The sequence below is a fragment of the Alternaria dauci genome, chromosome 9 (assembly GCF_042100115.1).
Source record: "Alternaria dauci strain A2016 chromosome 9, whole genome shotgun sequence".
Lineage (NCBI taxonomy): Eukaryota > Fungi > Ascomycota > Dothideomycetes > Pleosporales > Pleosporaceae > Alternaria > Alternaria dauci.
Window position 1 is genome coordinate 1,537,260 of NC_091280.1, and position 21,447 is coordinate 1,558,706.

A 21,447-nucleotide genomic window follows, 5' to 3' on the forward strand; every position below is an offset into this window, starting at 1 on the left:
AGGATTGTAGCCCAGACCATCCGCTTGTGGGTTCGGCAGTACGCCTTTCGCTGTCGTTTGGATTGGACCTAGATTGATCTTCCAATTGCTTTCATTAGCCCGCTTTCATTCTAATCCAGACCAAGGGGTAATACTCTTTGAATGGGCCAGACTTGATGCAGCCTCCACCGTTCGCCGAGTGGAAGGTGACCATGCAGCGCACCTCGTTCGGTAGGCACCAAGATCCTCGTCCAGCAACGTATTCTCCGTCACCCGAGATGCTGGTCTCGCTGCCTTCGAAGAGGGGTGATGCAAGCGGGTCTTTCGCCCATTTCGGCCAATTGTTGTACGGAAGATAGCCCCTGTATCCGCACTCGTTGCGAAGAGCTTGTTCGTAGACCCAGATATAGTAGCGATGCCAGCTGAGGAAGTTTCCCTGAAGCCCATCAGCTAATTGCATATGGTTGTACCTTCTTGACTTACTGTTCCATGAATACTCATAGTTTGCAGTATGTGGGTAACAATGAAGTCATCAAATCGACTCTTTGCACCTGAAGCTATCGCCACCGGTGTTTTTGCCGGTTTCTTTCCAAGGCATTTGACTGCGTCGATGTGGTTGAGCTTCTGGTTCTCCGATAAAGTTAACCTGAACTTGCATTAGTGAAGCTCTTTCGGACAGACTGAGTTCATGACTTACCATTCTTGTCGGACAGCAACGTTTCTCAACGTACACTTCCCCGCGTCTGGGTATCCATGTTGAGCCACGTCGAGCGAGAGTTTCGCTAGTGCTTGAGCAGCAAGGGCATCGTTCCCTAAAATAGTGGCACCAGTGCTGCCACAAAACATGGCTACTGCCAAAGTTGTAACCTTCATGTTAAAGGGTTTGGATGAAAAGGAATGGGATAACGTCTTTCCTCGCGGATGTCGTACCGACGAACATAGTTTCAACCTTCGAGCTGACTGACTTTATGCTAGCAGCGAGTCAGTAATACCCTTCTCCGCTGTCTAGCTCTCGAGTTTGTACGTGCAGCTTCTCGGTGGAGAGTAACGCTATGCAGATAACTCATGCATTCGCCGTCAGCTGTTTGGACCTTCCGGAAGCCCGAGAAGGGCAAAGGTCGCCTCTTCGAATCCTCCTGAATTCTATGGCAGCAGTGTTCCCTGTACAGGAATCAACGGCTCGGGAGCAAATAACCGTTGTTGGAATAGGCCTAGGACCTCGGCGGCGCCGTCCGAATGCGCCAAGTAGAAGCGACAGCGTTCGGGAGTGGATCGGGTACGTGGGACGTTCTGTGATGCAGTTTCCCGCGAACGTCCCCATGTAAGAACATTCAAACATGGAGAGTGTTTGCTACATCATAACAGGAGACCGTTGCAGGAATAACGCTTAAGTCTTTTGCACTCCGCCTCTGACTCTCGTCGTGTTGCACTTTGCGATGCTGTTTTGCAGCAACTTTCGAGCCGTAAATCTGGTTTATGGTCATTGGTGGAAGCTGATTCGAGATGGTTGCTGTGCCGCAAGCACGCATACAGAAAGTGAACTAAGAGACAGTCCTGCAGCAAGTGGCGGTCGTCTCCAGGGGGTGCCCTTCGCTCAGCCAGCGTCTACGAGTTGCCGATGGTTTATTTGCGATCTTGCAAAGACACAATGTTCACTGCTATGTTATAGGATTTTGAAAAGATGGATAGGACAAACATCCTGTGGCTCTGTGGCGCGTTTGAGAAATAGTTGCGATTGCGGGATGGCTAGTTCAGCGATTCGAGGCTGCCGATAGCCGAGGTTGGGTCTGGTACTGGGCTCAGCCGGCAGCAACTAGGTACCGCGAGCTCAACCACACAGCCTTCTCACCTAACGAAACCACGACCCCCGCTCGCGCCTGGCTGAGTACTCATCATCCAGCCACTGTCAGGCAAGCAGGCGATGATCACCACGGGTGCTTGATGTCGAGGCGCTAAAGAAAGCTTGGCACCGTGTGGCTGATTAGAGCATTGGACTACACGATCGTCGCCGCGCCTCACCAAGGCACACGAGGAATTGTACTCGACTTGAATTGCTGCCTACAGCTACGCGCAACGCATTCATAAAGAGCATCCTCACCTAACGAAAGCACCGCCTCCGCTCGCACCTAGCTGGTTGCCTGTCATCCAGCCACTCTCCGGCAGACAGGCGATACCTACGATACCTGCCACCTCCTCGAGCGTGCCCGGCCGACCACCAATCTCGTCCGCTAGCCTCAGAGTCTCTTCGCTGTCCACTCCTGGTCTTTCCTTCGCGAGCGGGATCAATGCGTTGTACATCCTCAACGCTTGCTTCGGCGCCTCGGGCAGCCCGTTCAAAAGACCCGTGTCCATAGGGCCAGGGCTTACACTGTTGACTGTTGCGCGCTCAGCGAGTTCACGCGCCCACACACGCGTCATAGCCTCTATCGCGCCCTTGGTGCCGGCGTAGGACGTTTGTTGGATCAGACCCCAGGTCGTAGTCGCGGACGAAATGTTTACGATCCTACCGGACCTGTCGCGCGGAAGGTAGGGATATGCAGCCTTGATGAGAAGCGCGGGAGCTTTGCAGTTTATGTTGAAGGTTTGGTCCCAGAGCTCTACGTCGAGGTCTTGGATGGGTTGCGCATTAACGACAGCAGCATTGTTAATAAGTATGTCGATCTGAAATGAGGGTGTGGCTGTGGGGTTCGTGAAGACAGCCTTTGCCGCATTGACAATGGTCGCGGGAGCGGAAGGGTCGAGGAGATCGGCGCGTACGGGGAGCGCGGTGATGTTGTACATTGTGGAGAGATGATGTGCCAACTCCGCCGCGATCTTGTCCGAAGACGACGTTGCGTAGTTAATCACTACGTTAGCACCGCGCGAGGCGAAGTGTGTGGCAAGTGCGGCACCGAAGCCTAGACGTAAGTCAGTTTTCCATCTACTGGTATATCTTCGCATTGCTTAGGAGACGAGTGTCAGTTCGTGGCGGGACGTACTTCGCGAAGCGCCAGTAATGATGGCGAGCTTGCCTTCGAAGAACCTAGGTGGTGACATGATTGGACTTGTTACGTTCTATGGTACGTGTTGCGGGTAGGCGGCCTATACAAGTATCTGAGAATGAAGTACGTGTACAGCGTCCACCGCTCGCGCGATACCGGCAGCGCGGGGAGCCCTTGACTTCTTCAAACCCTAGAGTTCGTGTAGGAATGCCTGGTAGTGGAGACTCTTATTTCGTGATGTGGGTCTTACACAAAATTCCCCGAGGTAGCGCTTGACGTGCACAACTATACCGAGCATTAGAAGGCCTATGCTCACCAAGGCAGGGTTGCCATTGTATCTGTGTTGCTGTTTGCAGGTGGCTGAGAAGCCACAGGATCTCACGCGAGAGTCTTCACGTGTCGTTCAAAGTCATATTCCCCCTGTAGTAGCTTGCGTGGGGGTGTGGATTCATTCAACGACCTGGACGCTCACCAACATCAGGCAGTTCTCCACCACATCCCCGTCCATACAGCACTTGGCGATGTGTAAATCCTTGTAAAGGATAATTCTTGAAACAGGACTGGTGTGCGTACGTAATGGGGTTTTCCGATCCACTGCCTTGCACAAAATTCCGGACTCGGACTCGGACTTGAAACTGCGTCAATTCGTTCGGAGATGATACTGTAGGAACATCGAGACATTGATGGTCCATCCAAAGAATGAATCCATGGACCATATCACGCTCAACATTATACAGCTTCAGCGAATCAGCTCTCCGAGGCTGGTATGGGGTAAGATTGCTGTGGAGAGTATATATCCTGAGCATCAAAAGCATCGGACATGTACTGAACCGGGAACTACTGCAGGCGGGCTACAGTGCCGGTACTAACAAGCCTCTGCCGCTCTGCCGCCCCGTTACCGTTATTAATATCAAACTTGCATGGCTTCAAACGGTCATCGTATCCCAGAGACTTGTAGCTGCGACGATCACAACCTAATCTGGGGCACTGGGAGGCTGGACGGCGACCGTTCTGTGGATGAGCTAGTGGCGCTCCTCACTGCAGCTTTTGTTGGATATCCCTTATTGCTTTACATGCCCGGTGCCTGCACTGCGTGGATTTTTTTTGAACCTTATTGTCCTTCTCTTTGATCCAGTCTTCTCGAAGGTCAAGCAAGGCCATGGCGCCACCGACCTCTCGCGATATGGCCCTGTCGGTCTTAATCCCGTTACCATTCGACATCATATCGACAGTCTTGCGGTTCTGGATTCGCTACAAGAGGAAAGCATGGGGACCAGATGACTGGGCCATGTTGATCAACTTGGTAAGCATTACGGGTATCAAGGTTCAACATCTGCTGACATCAACCTAGCCATTCTGGTCGGTGAGCACTATAGCCACAATCGCTATGGCTTGGAGTGGCGTTGGCCAGTATGATGGCTCGTTGAGCGAGTATCAGTATTCTAATTCTTTGATGGTATGTCGCAGTCTTCTCTCGCCTGGACCAGACTTGTTATTGAAAAGATGAATTAACGACAACCAGTGGTTCTACATTTTCCAAGAGCCGTGGTGCTTCACTCTCATCGCGATCAAGTGCAGCATCGGATTTGCCCTGATTCGAATCGCAAGCGGCAAGAAATGGATCGAGATGGTCATCTACGTATGCATGGTGTCTTGTGCGATTGTCATGGGTGGGACAGGAATGTACCTCTTCTTTCAATGCTCGCCTGTTCAGTATGTCATTGCGGTCTCCTTGTTTGAGAAAAGCTGGAAGCTGACAATAGGACAGAAAGAACTGGTACGTCAACATGCCAGGAGCATGTAAAGAGCGCGCCATTCAGACGACACTTTCGTATGCTGTCGCCGTTGTATCAATCACTACAGACTGGATTTTTGCGGCCCTACCTATATTCTTGCTATGGGATGTACAGCTGGACTGGCGAGTCAAAAGCTCCGTGATAGCCATGCTTGGCCTAGGAATCTTGTAAGTGGATCTGCGATTGTGGATGATGATGCCACCTAGCCATGTCACTGACATAAACATGACAGCGCCTCCATTGCTCCAATTGTGCGACTCAAGGTCCTCATCGGCTTGAATGATCCAAACAGACTTCTCCAGAACCTTGGCGAAATCCTCGCGTGGGCTTGCGCAGAGATGAATGTCGGCATGTTTGTCGCCAACCTGCCCGCCTGCCGTCCAATACTCACCAATCTCATCTCGCACTTTTCGTCTTCATTCCGAAGTCGCTCGGGACCTTCACACAATTATGGCTTGTCGAAGAAGCCATATGCCCGTGGCTCACTGCGCGGCGGCGATCCCGCATCGAAACACTGGATGGAGCTTGACGAACGACCGGAGAGCACTGGACTAAAGAATCACCTGAGCAATAAAACCAAGGACGTGGGTGTGGAGACGAAAATCTATGGTTAGTAATGTCCCCGTACGAATTGCGTGTGAGACGTATACTGACATCTTACCCCAACTTTCAGGTGACTTGGATGAGATCAGCAATATAAGCTCGGAACGTGATGATGGAAGTCAGAAGCGTATTGTCAACAAGCGACCAAGTGGCGACGGCATTCAGGTTAGCGTTCAGAAAGACTTCAAGGTCGAGATCAGTAGTGGAAAGCAGTTGCCACCGCTGCCTAGTATACCGTCGGAACAAGTCTGAGCCGTAGACGTCGGTCTGAAGGTACAATAGTATAAGCTGGAAACGTACAGTGTCGTCGCAAGTAGACGTAGCTCCCATCTCTTATCTTAAACTCAATTAACTTGAAAAACGTTCGAAATTAATACCCATGTTTCTTCAACTCCTCTTCAGTCCACTCCCACAGCTTCTTCCTCAACCCCTCATCCCTCGCATGTCCACTTCCCAAGCTCTTTTTGCCCACAGGCAAATAGTATGCGCCATTCTCCAGATTGTCCCTCGCGGTGGTGGCGCACCACGTCGTGTTCAACGCGCCACCTTCAGGACCCTGGTAATGACCTGGCAGTACCAAGCCCACGATTCCATATATCCATAGTCCAACCTTCAAGAATATGTTTGAGCGGAGGTTGTTGAAGAGGTCTGTCAAAATGACACCAGGGTGTAAAGACACCGATGTTATGGTAGGGTATTCGAGGGCGAGGGCGCGAGCAAAGAGTATGTTTGCTAATTTCGAGGAGCCATAGCGACGCCATGTGGTTTCCTTCTCGAGCGCTTGTTGGTCGAATTCAATACCTTTGGATACGGCAATGCGTTCGCCCATGCTGCTCAGGTTCACGATTCTGACATCGGCGCCGGGTTGCTTTGCGGTATCTAGCATTGTGGGGATGAGGAGCTTGGTGAGCAGCGCGTGGCCCATGTGGTTGGTGCCGAACTGTATCTCGTAACCCTCTTTGGTTGTGCTATATGGGGATGCCATAATGCCGGCATTGTTGATGAGTATATCGAGACGCGACTCCTGGCTCTTGAATGCCGATGCTGCGTCTGCAATGGAGGTGAAGGACGTCAGATCGAGTGGTAGATGTACGATTTCGCAGGCATTTGGGACGCTGTTCTTGATGTCGGCGATGGCATCGCGGGCTTTGGATTCGGAGCGAGCGGCAAGATATATGCGCGCAGGGTTATGGGCAGCGAGGTAGGCGATGGTTTGCTTGCCTAGGCCAGCGTTGCCTGTTGGTAGATTAGATGAATGTACGATGGCGCTTACTCGACACTGGGAGATACGGACCGCCCGTGACCAAGATTACCTTCCCCTCCAGGCTCCCAATATCCTTAGTTGGGTCGAAAGACTTGCCCATGTTGATGCGTCTTGATCTGCTTGTGAAATGTGGGTGTGACGAGGTTCAGTGCAGAGAGATGGTCTGCGATGCGGCACAAGATATACAAGATACTCGTTGAACCTTGATCCGGGACGCGCACTTTATTGCAATCGTTCATCCGACGGAGACGCAGTCTTGGATTTCGCGGATATCCTGTTGGTCGCCTTCGTCTGGCACCGGGAGTATTGGTTGGCCGACGGACGTACCGGTCGACAGAGCGGTCCGTTTCGCGGTGCTTCTGTCGCGAAATGCCGAGGCCGACAACGCGCTATGACGCCTTCCGTGGAACGCGTCTCGTTAACCATCCTGGGCCCATCTACAAGTCGAAAGTAATGTCTAGCTTGAGGCACGTGTGCAAGTGGTGTTGATGCGACGTACGGTATTACCAGCACGACTATGAGACGTCGTGGGGTACTGACTACCCCGTGGGTAGATACTAACTAGTGCTTACGACCTGCCGACATGCACGCTAGCACAAAGAGCTATATATAGGTAGACAACGTACTCATGTATATACTTCAAATGGGATGTCACCATGCTACAAGTCCAAAATATAGCCCAAAATAAACAAGAGTGCTCGCAGACCTGCCCTGACGATGCGATCCCTACGCCATTACTCTCGCCTCGAACTAGAAAGCCCCGCTCTCGGATTATTCTTGAACTTCTCGTAAGGGTTCTTCACAGTTGCCAGTTCTTCGTCGGAATCGTGACCATGTATTACCACATGGTCACGACGCGCCGGAACAGTGGATGCTTTTGCTGCGGGCGCGGCTGGTGCAGACGGGGGTTTGGTCCTGAAAGAAGATAGAAGATTCTGTCGTTCTTCTTCGAGCTCATTATCACTAGTAAGATCAATAGCCCCTTCGTACTGAGCAGGAGTGGGGCGTGTAATGCTTTTTCGCTTCCGAGTATTTGAGATTGGCGCAACTGTAACCACAGTTGGTGTTACTGACGGAGTAACAACTGATGGAGCTGCTGGTCGCACTTGAGGCGGTGTTCCAGTTGACACTGTTAGAGCAGCAACTGATGTCGCTAATGGCGAAGCAGCTGGTGGTGCTATTGATCTGGTGAGGGGAGGCGCTCTAGCTGCCATCTGTGGAGATGCAGACGCGATGATACCTTTCCACTGCCTGTCTGTGTAAGCTGGCGCAAATGCGCCGCGACTTGTAGGGCGAGATTGCATCAGGTTTGGAGATCGTGATGATATTGTGATGGCATTACGCGAACTTTGGGTCATTTCAGGAACATGCTGGGATACTGAAGAGAGTTGTGTTGATGGCTGCATCGGAGCTACTGGTGCATGATAGTTACCAGGCCCTGAGGCGCGGCTCTGTCGTAGTTGCTGTGCTGTAGGCTCTGGCGTGTAAGGGGTGTGCACATTTGACTCTTGTCGATCTTGCAGTTGTGTTCGGGGCATGTAGTATCGGTGGTATGCTTGTGGAGCTGCCTTCGAGAAATCTGCTATTAGGGGAAAGTGTCCTTGAGGCTGTTGTGGTGGTTGCTGATAAGCTGAAGTAGCAGTTTTCCCCGACACACTTCCTGTTTCTCGGAAGTTCTGCTGCGGTGGTGCCCAAGTTTCGTGCATTGGCCCCGTTTGAGGCGATTGGATTGTCATCTTGTTCAGCTGGGGTGACAGAAATGTCGAATTGTTAGGTGGCATATGCTGCAGACCATATTGTGCAAACGTATTCCTGAATATAGGGTGCTTCGTTGATGCTGCAGGGTGCATTCGCTCCGAAGATTCAATATTTATGTCCGTCATAAATGAGCTGTTGAGAGCTCCGTGAACGGGGATAGTGGTTGAGGCCTGACGAAGGGAAGAAGGTCCAGGATCAGTCCGCTGTCGTTTCGGCGAAGAGATGCGTGACTGTGGCTTCTCCTCCTTCATGTCCACTAAGTTCCGCGGTGGCAAGATGGATAGTGGTTTGTTTGCAGATTTTGAGGCCTGATTCGGCTTGTTTCGATTCACTGTAGTGCCATCTACCGCGCCTCTGATGGCCTCCAGGTTTTGGATGAAATCCCAGACAAACTTCCAAACTGGCGCATTCATGCGAAGGTCTTTAAAGTGCTCACGAACTGCCTCTCGAAGAGCTCTGATATCTCCAAGTAGTAGTTCGTTATTACGTGTTTCCGAGTACGTCGAGATAAGGACGGTCGCTGCTACCATCTCGATAGGCGCGAAGGTTTGCACACCACTCAGATGCTTGTCATCGTTTGTAAAAGATTCAGGGTCTCGCTCTATAAGTTCAGTAAGAGTAGTCCAGACGCCCGCAAGATGTGCTTTGATAGCGTCATCTACGGCGCCAGTGTTACTCAATAATTTTGGTAGCGCGTTGTAGTTTGTCTTCAGAGTTGGCAGACCATTCGCACCAGTTGGGTGCTGAACTTCGATGATTTGGCTAAAGCAAGACAAGGTGAGTTGAAAGTCTCTTGCTCGCGCTCGGTTCTTCATCAACCTGTAGATGGCCGGAAAATCTTCCACGAAAAGCTTCGCTAGTTCTTGCCATGGGCCCTGCTTCGCGCGCATCTTCTCGGCTACAGTGAGTTGCACACCCATTTGTACTCTGGAAAAAAGGTCTTCTTCTTGGTCCGAAGTAAGCTCTGTGAACTGGAATGCGACAAAATCTTTTTCCAAGAACATCTTTTGGGCTTCCGAGGAGAGCACTCTCTTGTGTTTAGTGCCAGGAGTCTTGCAGAACCACCTGAGACTGTTAGTGAGTCGCTGCGGCACAAGATCTGGACTACCTACCATTTCACTCCCTTATCGTCATGGCAAGGAATGATGCCTTTCACGAATGCCCTAATAGAGGAGAGACGCTGCTTGCCATCCACACAAACAAGAGTATCGCGTGGTGTACTACCATCCATGCCAGCATTCCGATTCTTATTCAGAATGATGGGCGGAATGTAGAAATTTTCTATACGACCGTTAGCAAGCTGGTGCGCCTCTGACATTAATTCGGGACAATACCCATCAAAGAATCGATCAGACCTGTCATACGCTCGGCTATCACTGTCAGTGTGCTTCTATGATGATCAAACTCGATGCGTTCACCTGTCCAGACAACCTCACGTTGGTATTCTGGATCAACGTTGATGATGCCACTCTCGAGTTCCTCTGACAGCTGTTAGCAGATCGACATCTGGGTTTATCCATCTGGGCTTTCAATTACGTATCAGACTCCCCAAGCTTCGCATATTGACGTTCGGCTGCGGGAGTTGAGGGCGAGGCTTGTAACCGCGCTCATCGTCGCCGTCGCTGTCACTGCCCGCAAAGATGTTGCCGTTGTCTGGTTCATCATTAACAGCTGACGAGAGGGTTTGCAGTTGGCCGGCAGAGCTGCGATGTGTGTTGTCATTGCTGGCGACTTCCATCAGCGTAGAAACCTAGCATCCTAGGGTAGGTAAAGGCAAGGGCTGTATCGAATCACACAGAGGCTACCTAGGTACGCTGGTGTGGCACTAACTAATTTTAGATTGGGATCATGTAAGCTCTCTCCCGTCCGTGCAGAAGCTAGCTAAATCCGGACTAGCGTCAAGAGTCTCTCCCCTTACTTCCACTACCGAGTATCCGCAGATCAGAGGGAATACACTTACTAGGAGCCAAAGACATTATGTTAGATACCAATGCGCTAGTGGTATGGCTAAAAATGATTATTATGGTCACTTGAGTCAAGAGTCTTCTGCACAACAGAGTTGCTAGGTGCTTGCATTAGCAGCCAATCGCTGTTACATACAACCGATCATCACGCATCGGTCAACCCGTCAATCACTTCACAACGTGCGTGTTGTCTTTTAGTGTTGACGTCCTAGCGTAAACAGACATGTGCTTTATTAGATGCTTTACTGCAGTTTTGAAAAATTTATCCGAATATAGTTCTCCCATCTGCCTACTCTCCTTTGGTACCTGAGAACTTGAAATGTAGAATGTCGATGTTTTGAGTACTGTACAAAATAGACAGTGAAAGCCAGTTCATTTGTAAAAGATCACACGGTAGATTGACGATCCCATACCGGCTTGATCGTAATGAAATGACATCAGAAAGCTTAGTCGTCATACAGCGAGTTGTGGTCATCGTCCTCCTGAGCAGTGTAACCAGCGGCAAGCTGCTCCTGGAACTGATCCTTTTGTTCGTTCACGGAGTCATGCTCTCCCGGCTGCTCTGCGATGCCTCGCGGATCGACTACCTTGTCGTCTGGGACGATGCCGTTGTCCTTTCCAATGTCATCGTCATCAGACTCTTCATTGTCGCTGATTTCTATAGCTTGTAACGCGTTGGCCTTTCCAGTAAGCTTGAGGCTGATCCCTCCTAGATACTGCGGCTGCTGAACGTCGAGCATGTCTTTGGAGCCGAGGTCAAGTACCATCATGAAGCCCTGACAAGCGATCATCTTGGTATTCTCGGCAGGTGGGAGGAGCTCCTCAAAGGTGATGCTCTCAATTTTAGCAGCGGGTTCAGTTTCAAACACATCAGACATATGTTCTAAATCTGTGGGACCCCACTCACGCTTCTCGAGAATGCGTTCGTTGACGAATGTAATAAAGTTCTTGCCTTCTGTTGATAGAGCTTCACGGACGCGGGCGGACGGTTCTCGAAACACTGGCTCAGGATAGTCCGAGCTGGGGCCTGGGGGGCCGAATTCATCACCGCCGTAACCGACATCACTCGTGAGATTCGTCAGTCCCTCGAACGCAATAGGCATTCCACGGCCATGCAGAGGAGACGCAGAGATAAGACGGCTTCCGTGTCTGCCCGGGGCAGCAGAGCGCACCATATCCACGTGACCGCTTCGAGGAATGGCTGAAGAACCTCGGATGGAAGCACTGACGTTCCATGGCATAGCAGAGAAGATCTGCTGATCATCAAGAGCGGAAACACCTTCGCGAGGCAGTTCGACTGCGATGTCATCGTCGCCTACCATGGGAAGATCCTCTTCGTCAGCCGAACGACCAACCTCGGGTTCACCAGTTTTCTGACGCACGTGACGAGATTCTTCTTGTGTAGCATCATCAATACCACTGTCACGATCGTGCTTTCCTGTAGTTGTCTTGTTGCGAGTCAATCCAGTTATAGACTCAAAGAGGCTGTCCCCAATGAACATGTCGAATGGGCTAGAGCCTTGACCGCCGAGGATGCGTTGACCTATACCACCAATGCCAGACCCCCACACGTAGTGCTCAGCATTCTTCTTGGCCTGCGCAGCGATACGGCTCTTGATCTTCTTTTGAGCGGCGGCCTTCATGTTCTGACGATAGTTCTTTGTCCAGTCTGCCAACTCCTTGTTACGAAGCTCGATGGCTGAGTCAGTAGGAATAGTACGTGGAACTCGGCGTCTATGCATGGGTGCGGCGAACGTGTCAGAAGATTCGACGACTTCTGAATGTACACTGGACTGCTGCTGATCGACTGATGAGAAAGCGTTGCCTTCAGCCACATCATCGGAGATCGGAAGTTCCATGTCGGCTTGATCATCAGGAAACTGGTATGGGTCAGTCTCCATTCTGAAAGACGAGGGAAGTGATATATTTAACGGCGATCGAAAACGAAATCAATGAGAGGGTAGAGGGAAACCGGGGGATAAGAAGGTGCAAGCACAAGGCAAACAAGCACGTTGTCATGCGTCCAAGTGGGCTCGGGTGGCGGCGGTGAGATTGTGCGTTGCCATGTCCTGAGCCTAGGTAAGGGCAGTGAGGCCAGACCGCAAGACCAGTGGCTGATATTGCAATGCGAAAAGACATGAGAGAGCGCAGTAGAACTCACCTGGTTGCTAGCCTGCTGTCCCTCCACGTGCTCTTTCAGAGCCCGCGCGCTTGCTCCAGCATCGCCAAACATCGTAACGCCTGGGCTTCTAGCTGGGGTTCTAGCCACCGAACGTCGTGGTGAGAACTGGATGATCTCGCCATCATCTGCGAACATGAAGTCTGGATCTTCAATCTCCATCGTATTGCGAGAATACATAGCACTTGGTACACCATCGCTGTTCACTCTATCGTAGCCTTCGAGTCTGAACTCGCCTGCCACAACAGGAGACGACGTGGGCAAGACAAGTCCGCCAATAGCACTGGTATGTGAAGAGGACAGTGATCGCTGGGAGCCGAATGGAGTCAGTGATTGTGAGTCACCAGAGCGCGCAATGTCGAGGTTGAAGTTGTGGTCCAGCTCTGAAAGCAACTCTGGGGGAGGGAGCGCTAATTCGGGAAGAAAAGATGGGTCATCCTCGAAGATGAGCTGCTCTGGCCTGCAGACTGTCAGTGAACGAAGTGCTCAGTGTGCAGGGGTGGTGTTTGTTACCTAGCTTTGCCAGCATTTGGATCCAGTGCGGTATTCTTCACTGTGCGTAACATTACCCGCAATGTATTTTGCACATGTTCCGCGTCTGAAAGAATGTATCCACATTGTTGTAAGTATACGCGTGATACACCGTACCTGCATGCATTAGTGGTCTGTCGTCTAGAGGAAGCATGATGGCGCAACGCACAACAGATTGCTCTGCAGGCGCAAAGCCATTGGCGCCACAGGATCGACGATGGTCTGGCATGCTTTGGGTACGTCAACCTCGAGGATTTGCTTGCGATTGATGCGCTTCAGGCTGCTGGACTGGCCGAGCGTCGCGATGATCCTGCCACTTCTGTCAGGACTGGGAAAGAGCGACTGACGCCTTTCCGACATACCACACAGTCGCCACGCCATATTTGCGCGACGTGAGTACTGCAAGAGTTAGTTGTGCTATCGGCACCTGAGGCGTCGGATGTGGGCTCACCTTCGTGACTGTAAAACATGTCGTTGATATGAACAATAGTACAGGCGTAATGATACAGACAGAAGAATGCGGCGTCTTGCGCATAACACGATTTATTAAGACAGAACAGCAGTGGTAGGTGGAGAGAGAGGACAAAAGAGTAGTTCTGGGAGTGAGCGTAACGGTTATGGAAGGCCTTGGCAGAAGGCTTCGACGCGCTTCTAGTACGCGTGGTGAGGTGAGGACGAAAGGGGACGAGAGATAACGGGATGCGCCTACAACGCCAAAGATGACACAATTCCTCTTGCATAAACAAGCTGCATATAATAGAGGATGTTGTCAACAAGCTCCAAGAGGTAGTTTCAAAGGGAACGTACATCATTATCCAAATGCTTTCTAGACATAAAGCTCTGCGAGCTCCTGTAGGGTTAATTGGTATGAGAGAACACCAGTTCTGCCATATGATGCAGTATTACCCAACAGCGTTGCGCCGGCCTTTTGAGTACTAGCACGTCCATCAGATTAACAATGTTGGTTAGCAGAGAGCACAACGTGAGTGTCTAATTTCTGGTATCAGGGCCGTGGAAACATGCAGTTTGTCAATCTAGTTTCGTGTCTATTAATGCAAAGTCTTGAAGTCATATCATCATTACTTAAGCTCAGCGTACCATCATGTTTCCTTTCCAGTTGGTACAACGCCGAGTGCCATGCATTACGTGCTGCGCCGGTTCCGTTTACGCTTCGGCTTTGCTGCGGCCACAAAATCCCAGGCGTCAGGCATGAAGTAGAATGTCGAGTCAGCCTATGAGTCGCCCATCTGCACGTCCTCATCGATGACGGGCAGAGGGACGGCACGGTAGAGGAGGATGAGAGCCGAATGACTTTGGCCTTGACTATGTCAGTAAACAGGATTTTGAACGATCCGAGACACTTACCTCCTCCGGACAAAGTCTGTATCCTCTCGGCATCAACCTCGGATACCTTCTCATCGTTGAACCACCACCACTTTCCGTCCTCTGGCTTTCGCTTGCCAGTGTTGGGATCCTTGGCACCCTGCTTCTTGACAAAGGAGGTGTAGTGGCCACTGTCAGCGCTTGCGCCCTGATGCGTGATGACGCCCCTCAGTTCGTAAAGACCAGTCTGATTAGCGCCTTCGTCGGCAACCATCTTGGGGTCTACAAGAGCGAGGAGCTCCTTCTTGGCAGCGAGGATGGATGCCGCACGTTCCGCTTCAACCTGAGCGTCGGTCTTGTACTCGACCTCCTCCATCTGAGTATCCTCAGCCGGCTTGCTGGCGTCCTCCTTCTTCTGCACGGCTTCCTTCTTCTTCTGCAGAGGCTCCTTGCGAGCAAGGGGATCGCTGTCGTTCTCCTCACCAGCCCTCATACGCTTCTGTCGCTTGCGGGCACGCTCCACGTCCTCCTCTTCCTTGCGAATCTCACGGATCTTGTCCCGGATGGGGACAAGCATCTTCCTCAGGTCGTCTGTACAGAACTCTAATGCGTCCAGCTCCTCGGGGAAGGTGACCTTGCGCATGATCTTCGCCTTCTTGTTGGTGTCTTTTCGCCAGTCGAAACGCACAAAGTGGATCGGCAGGTGCTTCGGTAGACGGGCGATTTTGGAGGTCTTGGTGTAAAGCGCGTTGCGGCCCAGGACGTCTGATCGCTTCTCGATCTGCTCCTTGAGGCCAGCAGCCAAACCATCCCTCAGGTGGTTTGTCTCGACGTTGATGTGGCAGTTTAGCTTGAAAAAGAGGTCTTCACTGTGGACAGGCTCTTCGCCGCCCTCCTTTGCTGCAGGCTCATCGCACTCCATGACCGACTCAAACTTGCCCGCCATGTACTTGTCGATCCAAGAGATGTCCCTCTGCTTGCTTGCATCAGACCCTGTCTGGTTGTCGGTGATCTTCAGCTTCTGCCGCAGCTGCGCAACAATCTGTGACCAAGCCTCCTCGGCGTCCTGCTGTGCGTAGCCATGGCCGTCCTTTGATTTCTGGGCGAACTGGGGGAAGGCGGTTCGGAGCGCGTTCAGGAACATGAGTGGAGGGAACCCATTTTGTGTCTCGGACATTTGCTTGAAGAGGTCGCGGAGGGAGCCGGTAAGGTCAGTCGAGGCACCAAGGCCGCCGAGACCGAACTGGCTGAGCTGTGCGGCACTGGACGAGCTGGCGGCGTTGCTGGGGACAGTTAGTAGGGTCGTGTGCGGGCGGTGGAGGGAGACGTACCTGTCTGAGTATCGCAGAAGCTCCTCTTGTAGCTCTGGAATAGAGCGTAGCGCCTGCAGGGTGGAGTTCATGTAGCACGTGTTACCCAGGTTCTGCAGACCGGCCGGTGTTGCGCCCTCGAGCTGCGCAGCCTCGGCCTCGTCCATGTCTTCGAGGAACTTGACGGGGACCTTTGGCTTTTCTATGACCATGCCCGAGCCCGAGGGCGTGCCCATCATCATGAGCGTCTGGTTGGGCTTGAGGCCGAGCTTGGACATGTCGGCGTCATCCTTGAGTTGACCGCCCTTGACGATGACCTTTTGGCGCTCTGGCTCGACGCCGGTGATGGAGAAGAGCTGGTACTTGAACGTCTCGCCGGTCGAGGTGGTGTCGACCTCGACCTCGTGCTTCTTGCCCTGGTGCTTTACGATGACTGCAAACCGTGTGCGTTAGTAGTCTGTCTGGCCATGTTGCGAGGGGCGGTGCAGGGCAGCACAGCACGTACCTGGTATCGTCGCCATGGCGGATGCTCTCAGCTATACTGTGGATAGAGTACAGACGACGGTAGGGGCGGCGAGGCGAGAGAGTGGTTATAATGCGGTCGTGGGGCAAAAGTTAATGGAAGCATGAGGAAGGACGGCGCGCGCCAAGGTGAGCCGCCGCCCGGAGCTTCTACCCCACTAGCGCGACGAGCTGCAGGCACCGCCAACTCGCCGTACGGGCATGTCATAGCAAGCCCGCCCTCCCCCGACCGGCAGCCCTACCATTCCCACAGAGCATAGAGCTGGTGCTGAGCTCTATCCGCAATGGTACCCCCTCTCCTCCCGTCCCACCTCCACCACCACCGGCTCGGCACGTGCTCACACTGACACTCTCGCAGTCGCAATCACTCCGCCCATACCTCCAGTGCGTGCGCTCGTCGCTCACGGCCGCCCTCTCCCTCTCCAACTTTGCGTCCCAGGCCTCGGAACGCCACAATGTCCCCGAGATTGAGGCTGCAAGCTCGCCCGAAGTCATCCTCAACCCGCTTACCGTATCGAGGAACGCCGAGGAGCGCGTCTACATCGAGCCCAGCATCAACAGCGTGCGCATAAGCATCAAGATCAAGCAGGCCGACGAGATTGAACACATCCTGGTCCACAAGTTCACACGCTTCCTGACGCAAAGAGCAGAGTCCTTCTACATCATGCGGAGGAAGCCAGTCAAGGGCTACGACATCTCGTTCCTCATCACAAACTTCCACACCGAGGAGATGCTGAAGCACAAGCTGGTCGACTTCATCATCCAGTTCATGGAGGAGGTGGACAAGGAGATTTCAGAGATGAAGCTCTTCGTAAGCCAGCCGGAGCCTACATGTTTGGGCTGGAGGCTGACACATTGCTAGTTGAACGCAAGAGCACGTTTCGTGGCCGAGTCCTTCCTCACACCAGTACGTCCAACGCTACACATACCCGTGCACGCACACTGACCCGGGCCTAGTTTGACTGAGCGCATAAACCATGACGGCGTTTGTATATATTGGCTTATTACGAACACTTGGGCGGACGCAGCTGGGACGGTCAAGGGCGAGAATCCATGCCCACGAACAAGCGCTGGCGTGGAAAAGTTGCTATCCAAGCTGAGCATTCGACCAGCATTCAATACAAATACGAACCTCCAATCCCATGCCGTACCTGGCCCACACCGCCCATCGCTCCCACATAATCACAAACACTACATGGATAAAAGTGGACGACTGACGTGGCAGGACAACGTTGCATTCATGTTGCATTTTTATGCTGATATTGTTCTTGTTTGGGTATTTCAACTACAAGGTGCCAGCTACATCTGTTGACATGTGCAAAAGCCCTCCCAACAGCGAGCTTGTAGCGCTTACAATTTAGCCAGAACGGCGTCGGCACCAGAGACCTATACATTGTTAGAAACGCACCATGAATCTCAGCACAATTGGGTACTTACCGAGACCTCGCCAGGGTTCTTCTCATTCTCGGCGTAGATAACCTTGCCGTGGTCGAAGACCATAGCCCAGCGGCCGTTGCGGTCGCCCATCCCCGCAGGCCAACCGTACTCCTTGGAGAAGAAGGTCTTGGTGTCGCTAAGGAAAAGGATGTCGTCGTTCTTGACGCCATTGACCTTGCCCCAGGCGTTCATGACCCAGCTGTCGTTGCTTGCAATGGTAGCAATAATGTCAACGCCCTTCTCCTTGAACTCCTTGGCCTTTGCAATGTACGGAGGGAGATGGTATGCTTGGCAGCCTGGAGTGAAGGCACCGGGAACGGAGAAGAGGACGACCTTCTTGTCCGCCCATTCCTTGCTAGCATCGTATTCTTGGGGACGGCCGCAGACGGTAGGGTCGCTGTCGGTGATGGGTGCCCACCTGCACGGGGAAGACACAATGTCAGCGTGAACCCCAAGAGCTTCGGTGGTGAGCGGAGCTCGATGCGAGCATACTTACTCGAACTTGACGCCCTCGGGGAGCTTGTCGCCAACCTTTAGAGGAGCCATGATGATTGACTGGTGTATGAGTGTAGAATGGAATGTAGGTTGAAGAGTCTTGAAACCTGAATAGCAGAGTGAGGTGGGAGAAAGTGACTTTCGATGGTGGACTACGCCGATTAGTTATGTGGAGGGGCACCCGCCTGCTTCCCAAGCTTCAAGCTTCGAGGTCGTAGTGGGGCACAGCTCCGGCAGCCCGGCCGAGACGTACGGCGTATGACGCCAGGTACCAGCCAGCGCATTTTGATAATGCAGGGTATCTTTGACAAATCTTTTTGGCCTATCAGGTAGGCGTATGGGCATGTACCTGGCTGAGCAGATGGATGAGGCGTTGACGATACAGGCTCGATGCGAGCTGTCATGGTTGATGAAGTTTGAAAGCTCGCTGATGGTAGTCGTCTATTGCCATTGGCTACCCACGCTCTGTTCTGTTCTCGACGATGGGACACAGCTCCTGGCGTGCCTGGGCCTCGGCGTTTGGTCGGTGTAGAACTGATCGTCTCTTTTGCTGCTTCCCGTTCCAGAATCTTCTTCGTCGTAGCTCACGTTGTCACCCATCCAACCTGCGTTCCACTCGCACTCCTGCCATGTCCATGAGTCCCCCTTAGGTGAGATTCTACAGGTCAAAATGCTGCATGTCCATCTCCAAGTAGCTGTGTTTCTTTCTATCAGGAAGCATGCAAGCGCATGCCGAAGTGCCGATATGATGCGGCCATCGTACGGCATCTTCTGAATCAGCATGACTAAATTTTGAAGTGATAGTCTTTGGTGTTATAAAGCTCTGGGATTGAATGTTATCGTTGTTACAATCCGTCTCAACTATCTAGCTTTGCTTGTTCCGAATATGTCACTCGCACCACCTTTTACTCGGGAATCCGCCCATGCCAAGGTCAAGAAGGCTCAAGACCTCTGGAATAGCCAGTACGTAGTATTTTGGACAGTTACCTTGCACTGGCTAAGTATGCCAGGGACCCCAAGGCAATTGCAAAAGCCTACACACCCGATTGTATTTGGCGCAATCGATCGTCTTTCATCTCTGGTACGGCGGAGATTGAAGACTTCTTAACAAAGAAGTGGGAGAAGGAGAAGAGCTACCAGCTGCGCAAAGAGCTGTTTGCCTTTACTGACGAAAAGATTGCCGTGCAATTCTGGTATGAGTTCCAAGATGCCCACGACGGCATGAAGTGGAAACGCTGCTATGGTCTCGAGGATTGGACATTTGCAGAAGACGGGAAAATGCGCAAGCGGCAGATGAGCGGCAACGATGTCGAGATTGGTGAAGCCGGTGAGTAATCCAAGCCTGTATGCACAAGCGTAATCATTGACTGAGATTCGTGTAGAACGATGGTTCAAGGACGGTGTGGACGTGAACGCAGTCGAGATTAGTGAGCGTCATTGGTAACTGACGGTTTTGTTATATTCAAATCAGAACGGCTGGGTATCATAACGCTTGCGGAAATCGGAGAACATGTGCGATCAGTTGGTAGTATGGCCTATGCTGGAGGTGTATCGTGTATAGCGACAAGAATGAACTTGGGATCTGAAGACGTTAGCATAAGCCCCACCATTGCATGTGCGGGGAACATACCTGGCACGATGACCAGCTCGTTCTTCTTTGTGCGCAATCGGAGAAGCTTGACCTCATCGTCCTTGTCCAGCTCGTCTACAAGGCTCCCTGCTGCGGTCAAGAATGACCAAACCATGCTCGCAACATCTTCGGCGCTGTGTATCCCACTTTCTTTCCGGCCGTTGGAGTAGTTGTCGGATGCACTTTCCCCGGATGCCGGTAGCGTACTGTTTGGATTCGCCGATGAGCTATTCGATATGAGGCCAGAAGTGCGTATTATGGTGCCGTTTTCGCGCGACAATATCAGGGTGCTCTGGACGCCAGGCTTTTGGCTCAGGCGCGTAAGTAGCGAAAGTGTCTCGTCTGGCTACACAACTGTTAGTGGTATGCTACTGCAGGAACTCCTCGATACATACGGCGTTCTGAGCCATGTTGTGCAACAGGTACAACGAAGACCAAGAGCTGCAGTCGCTGTGTACAGATGCTAATCATGACATGGGCATACACACACACGACCGCGGCTGGACCCTGCCAAGAGCTGTATCGCCTAGGCTTTTCTGGCATTAGCGGCATCTGTAGATCTTCAATTTTCCGTTCGTCAATAGGGAACGCGTCTTCAATCATTAACACAAAGGTTTTCCTTCCCCTTCTGGACCATTCGCGCGTTAGGAGAACGTTTCCAAATCACGCGTTCGCGAACTCGATCTGCAAAAAGTCCGATAGTCCGACGTCATGACCGCAAGCTCAAAGAAGAAGAAGGAGAACAAGAAGAAAGACTTCCAGGTAAACATGATCAGGATTTCTAAAAGTCGCAGTGCTAACGAAAACAGAAACCAAAGTTGAAGGTTGGGAAAGCGAGGCCCAAGGCAGCAAATAGCACTGATACCAGCTTTCGGGCCAAATGTGAGGCCAACGACACCAAACCTCACGTTCTCAACTAATGCATCGCAGCAATTTCTCTCAAACAGCAAGCACTCTCTACTAGTGCTCCAAGCTTAGAGGCGCAATGCGCGCATCATCTGGGCCTACTAAATCACAAATCGGATGCACAGCGGAAAGAATCTTTGGCCTTTTTAACATCAGCCATCACAAGCAACCCACCTACAATTCCATTGCCGCAACCTTCGTCTGTCATCATCCCCGTGGCACAAAAGCTCATTCTGGATGGATCGAACAGTGTTCGTCAGCAGCTACTCAAGCTTCTGCAGAGTCTGCCACCAATCGATATCGCTAGCCACGCAGACCAGCTGCTACTGCACACAAGAGCTGCGATGACGCACTTGGCAACTGAAATTCGTCTTTTTGGCCTCGATGTCCTGGAATGGCTGCTTGTGGTTACAGGCGATGAAGTCGTCAGCTGTGCTGGAGGCTGGGTGAAGATGCTCAAATGCTTCCTCACTTTGCTTGGTTGGCAAAGTGAAGCGTCGAGCAAATGGTCGTCCGGAAAATCGTATGGAAAAGCCGATACGAAGATGCAAGTCAAGCAAATAAATGCGTTGACTTCTTTTCTCCGCACAGGGCTCTTTCATGCCCAGGCAGTCGCTTCTGTTGACGTCAGCGACAACACTTTTCCGCTTTGGCACACGCAGCATCACGTACTCTCTGAACGATCGAACGCCTATGCGCATCTAAACCTGTTTGGTGCCACCAGAGATGAAGAGGCAGAGATGTATGAGGACCGCGAAGACCGGCAAAG

The 21,447-nt window shown here is 52.0% G+C and overlaps 10 protein-coding genes across 10 annotated transcripts; 3 read left to right on the plus strand and 7 right to left on the minus strand.

Annotated features, from left to right (window-relative positions):
- Positions 1-68: 68 nt before the first annotated feature.
- ACET3X_009198 (uncharacterized protein) lies at positions 69-852 on the minus strand (the record flags this gene model as incomplete). The annotated part of the gene is made up of 4 exons (XM_069455366.1): positions 69-78; positions 135-415; positions 463-625; positions 677-852. The coding sequence occupies 4 exons, from the start codon at positions 850-852 to the stop codon at positions 69-71; spliced, it is 630 nt and encodes a 209-aa protein (XP_069303275.1).
- A 1,221-nt stretch (positions 853-2,073) lies between these two features.
- On the minus strand, positions 2,074-3,015 carry ACET3X_009199 (uncharacterized protein; the record flags this gene model as incomplete). The annotated part of the gene is made up of 2 exons (XM_069455367.1): positions 2,074-2,876; positions 2,958-3,015. The coding sequence occupies 2 exons, from the start codon at positions 3,013-3,015 to the stop codon at positions 2,074-2,076; spliced, it is 861 nt and encodes a 286-aa protein (XP_069303276.1).
- A 1,128-nt stretch (positions 3,016-4,143) lies between these two features.
- On the plus strand, positions 4,144-5,611 carry ACET3X_009200 (uncharacterized protein; the record flags this gene model as incomplete). Its single annotated transcript, XM_069455369.1, has 6 exons — positions 4,144-4,263; positions 4,312-4,416; positions 4,483-4,673; positions 4,729-4,923; positions 4,989-5,365; positions 5,430-5,611. The coding sequence occupies 6 exons, from the start codon at positions 4,144-4,146 to the stop codon at positions 5,609-5,611; spliced, it is 1,170 nt and encodes a 389-aa protein (XP_069303277.1).
- Positions 5,612-5,729: 118 nt separating this feature from the next.
- ACET3X_009201 (uncharacterized protein) lies at positions 5,730-6,723 on the minus strand (the record flags this gene model as incomplete). Its single annotated transcript, XM_069455370.1, has 2 exons — positions 5,730-6,595; positions 6,654-6,723. The coding sequence occupies 2 exons, from the start codon at positions 6,721-6,723 to the stop codon at positions 5,730-5,732; spliced, it is 936 nt and encodes a 311-aa protein (XP_069303278.1).
- A 4,068-nt stretch (positions 6,724-10,791) lies between these two features.
- ACET3X_009202 (uncharacterized protein) lies at positions 10,792-13,525 on the minus strand (the record flags this gene model as incomplete). Its single annotated transcript, XM_069455371.1, has 4 exons — positions 10,792-12,225; positions 12,507-12,984; positions 13,038-13,122; positions 13,507-13,525. 4 exons carry the CDS (start codon positions 13,523-13,525, stop codon positions 10,792-10,794), a joined length of 2,016 nt encoding a protein of 671 aa, XP_069303279.1.
- A 762-nt stretch (positions 13,526-14,287) lies between these two features.
- On the minus strand, positions 14,288-16,209 carry ACET3X_009203 (uncharacterized protein; the record flags this gene model as incomplete). The annotated part of the gene is made up of 4 exons (XM_069455372.1): positions 14,288-14,373; positions 14,421-15,661; positions 15,710-16,121; positions 16,194-16,209. The coding sequence occupies 4 exons, from the start codon at positions 16,207-16,209 to the stop codon at positions 14,288-14,290; spliced, it is 1,755 nt and encodes a 584-aa protein (XP_069303280.1).
- Positions 16,210-16,494: 285 nt separating this feature from the next.
- On the plus strand, positions 16,495-17,176 carry ACET3X_009204 (uncharacterized protein; the record flags this gene model as incomplete). The annotated part of the gene is made up of 4 exons (XM_069455373.1): positions 16,495-16,497; positions 16,569-17,021; positions 17,073-17,117; positions 17,168-17,176. 4 exons carry the CDS (start codon positions 16,495-16,497, stop codon positions 17,174-17,176), a joined length of 510 nt encoding a protein of 169 aa, XP_069303281.1.
- A 384-nt stretch (positions 17,177-17,560) lies between these two features.
- On the minus strand, positions 17,561-18,193 carry ACET3X_009205 (uncharacterized protein; the record flags this gene model as incomplete). The annotated part of the gene is made up of 3 exons (XM_069455374.1): positions 17,561-17,596; positions 17,648-18,065; positions 18,144-18,193. The coding sequence occupies 3 exons, from the start codon at positions 18,191-18,193 to the stop codon at positions 17,561-17,563; spliced, it is 504 nt and encodes a 167-aa protein (XP_069303282.1).
- Positions 18,194-19,028: 835 nt separating this feature from the next.
- ACET3X_009206 (uncharacterized protein) lies at positions 19,029-19,586 on the plus strand (the record flags this gene model as incomplete). The annotated part of the gene is made up of 3 exons (XM_069455375.1): positions 19,029-19,105; positions 19,153-19,469; positions 19,525-19,586. The coding sequence occupies 3 exons, from the start codon at positions 19,029-19,031 to the stop codon at positions 19,584-19,586; spliced, it is 456 nt and encodes a 151-aa protein (XP_069303283.1).
- A 91-nt stretch (positions 19,587-19,677) lies between these two features.
- ACET3X_009207 (uncharacterized protein) lies at positions 19,678-20,182 on the minus strand (the record flags this gene model as incomplete). The annotated part of the gene is made up of 3 exons (XM_069455376.1): positions 19,678-19,724; positions 19,773-20,118; positions 20,168-20,182. The coding sequence occupies 3 exons, from the start codon at positions 20,180-20,182 to the stop codon at positions 19,678-19,680; spliced, it is 408 nt and encodes a 135-aa protein (XP_069303284.1).
- Positions 20,183-21,447: the final 1,265 nt, after the last annotated feature.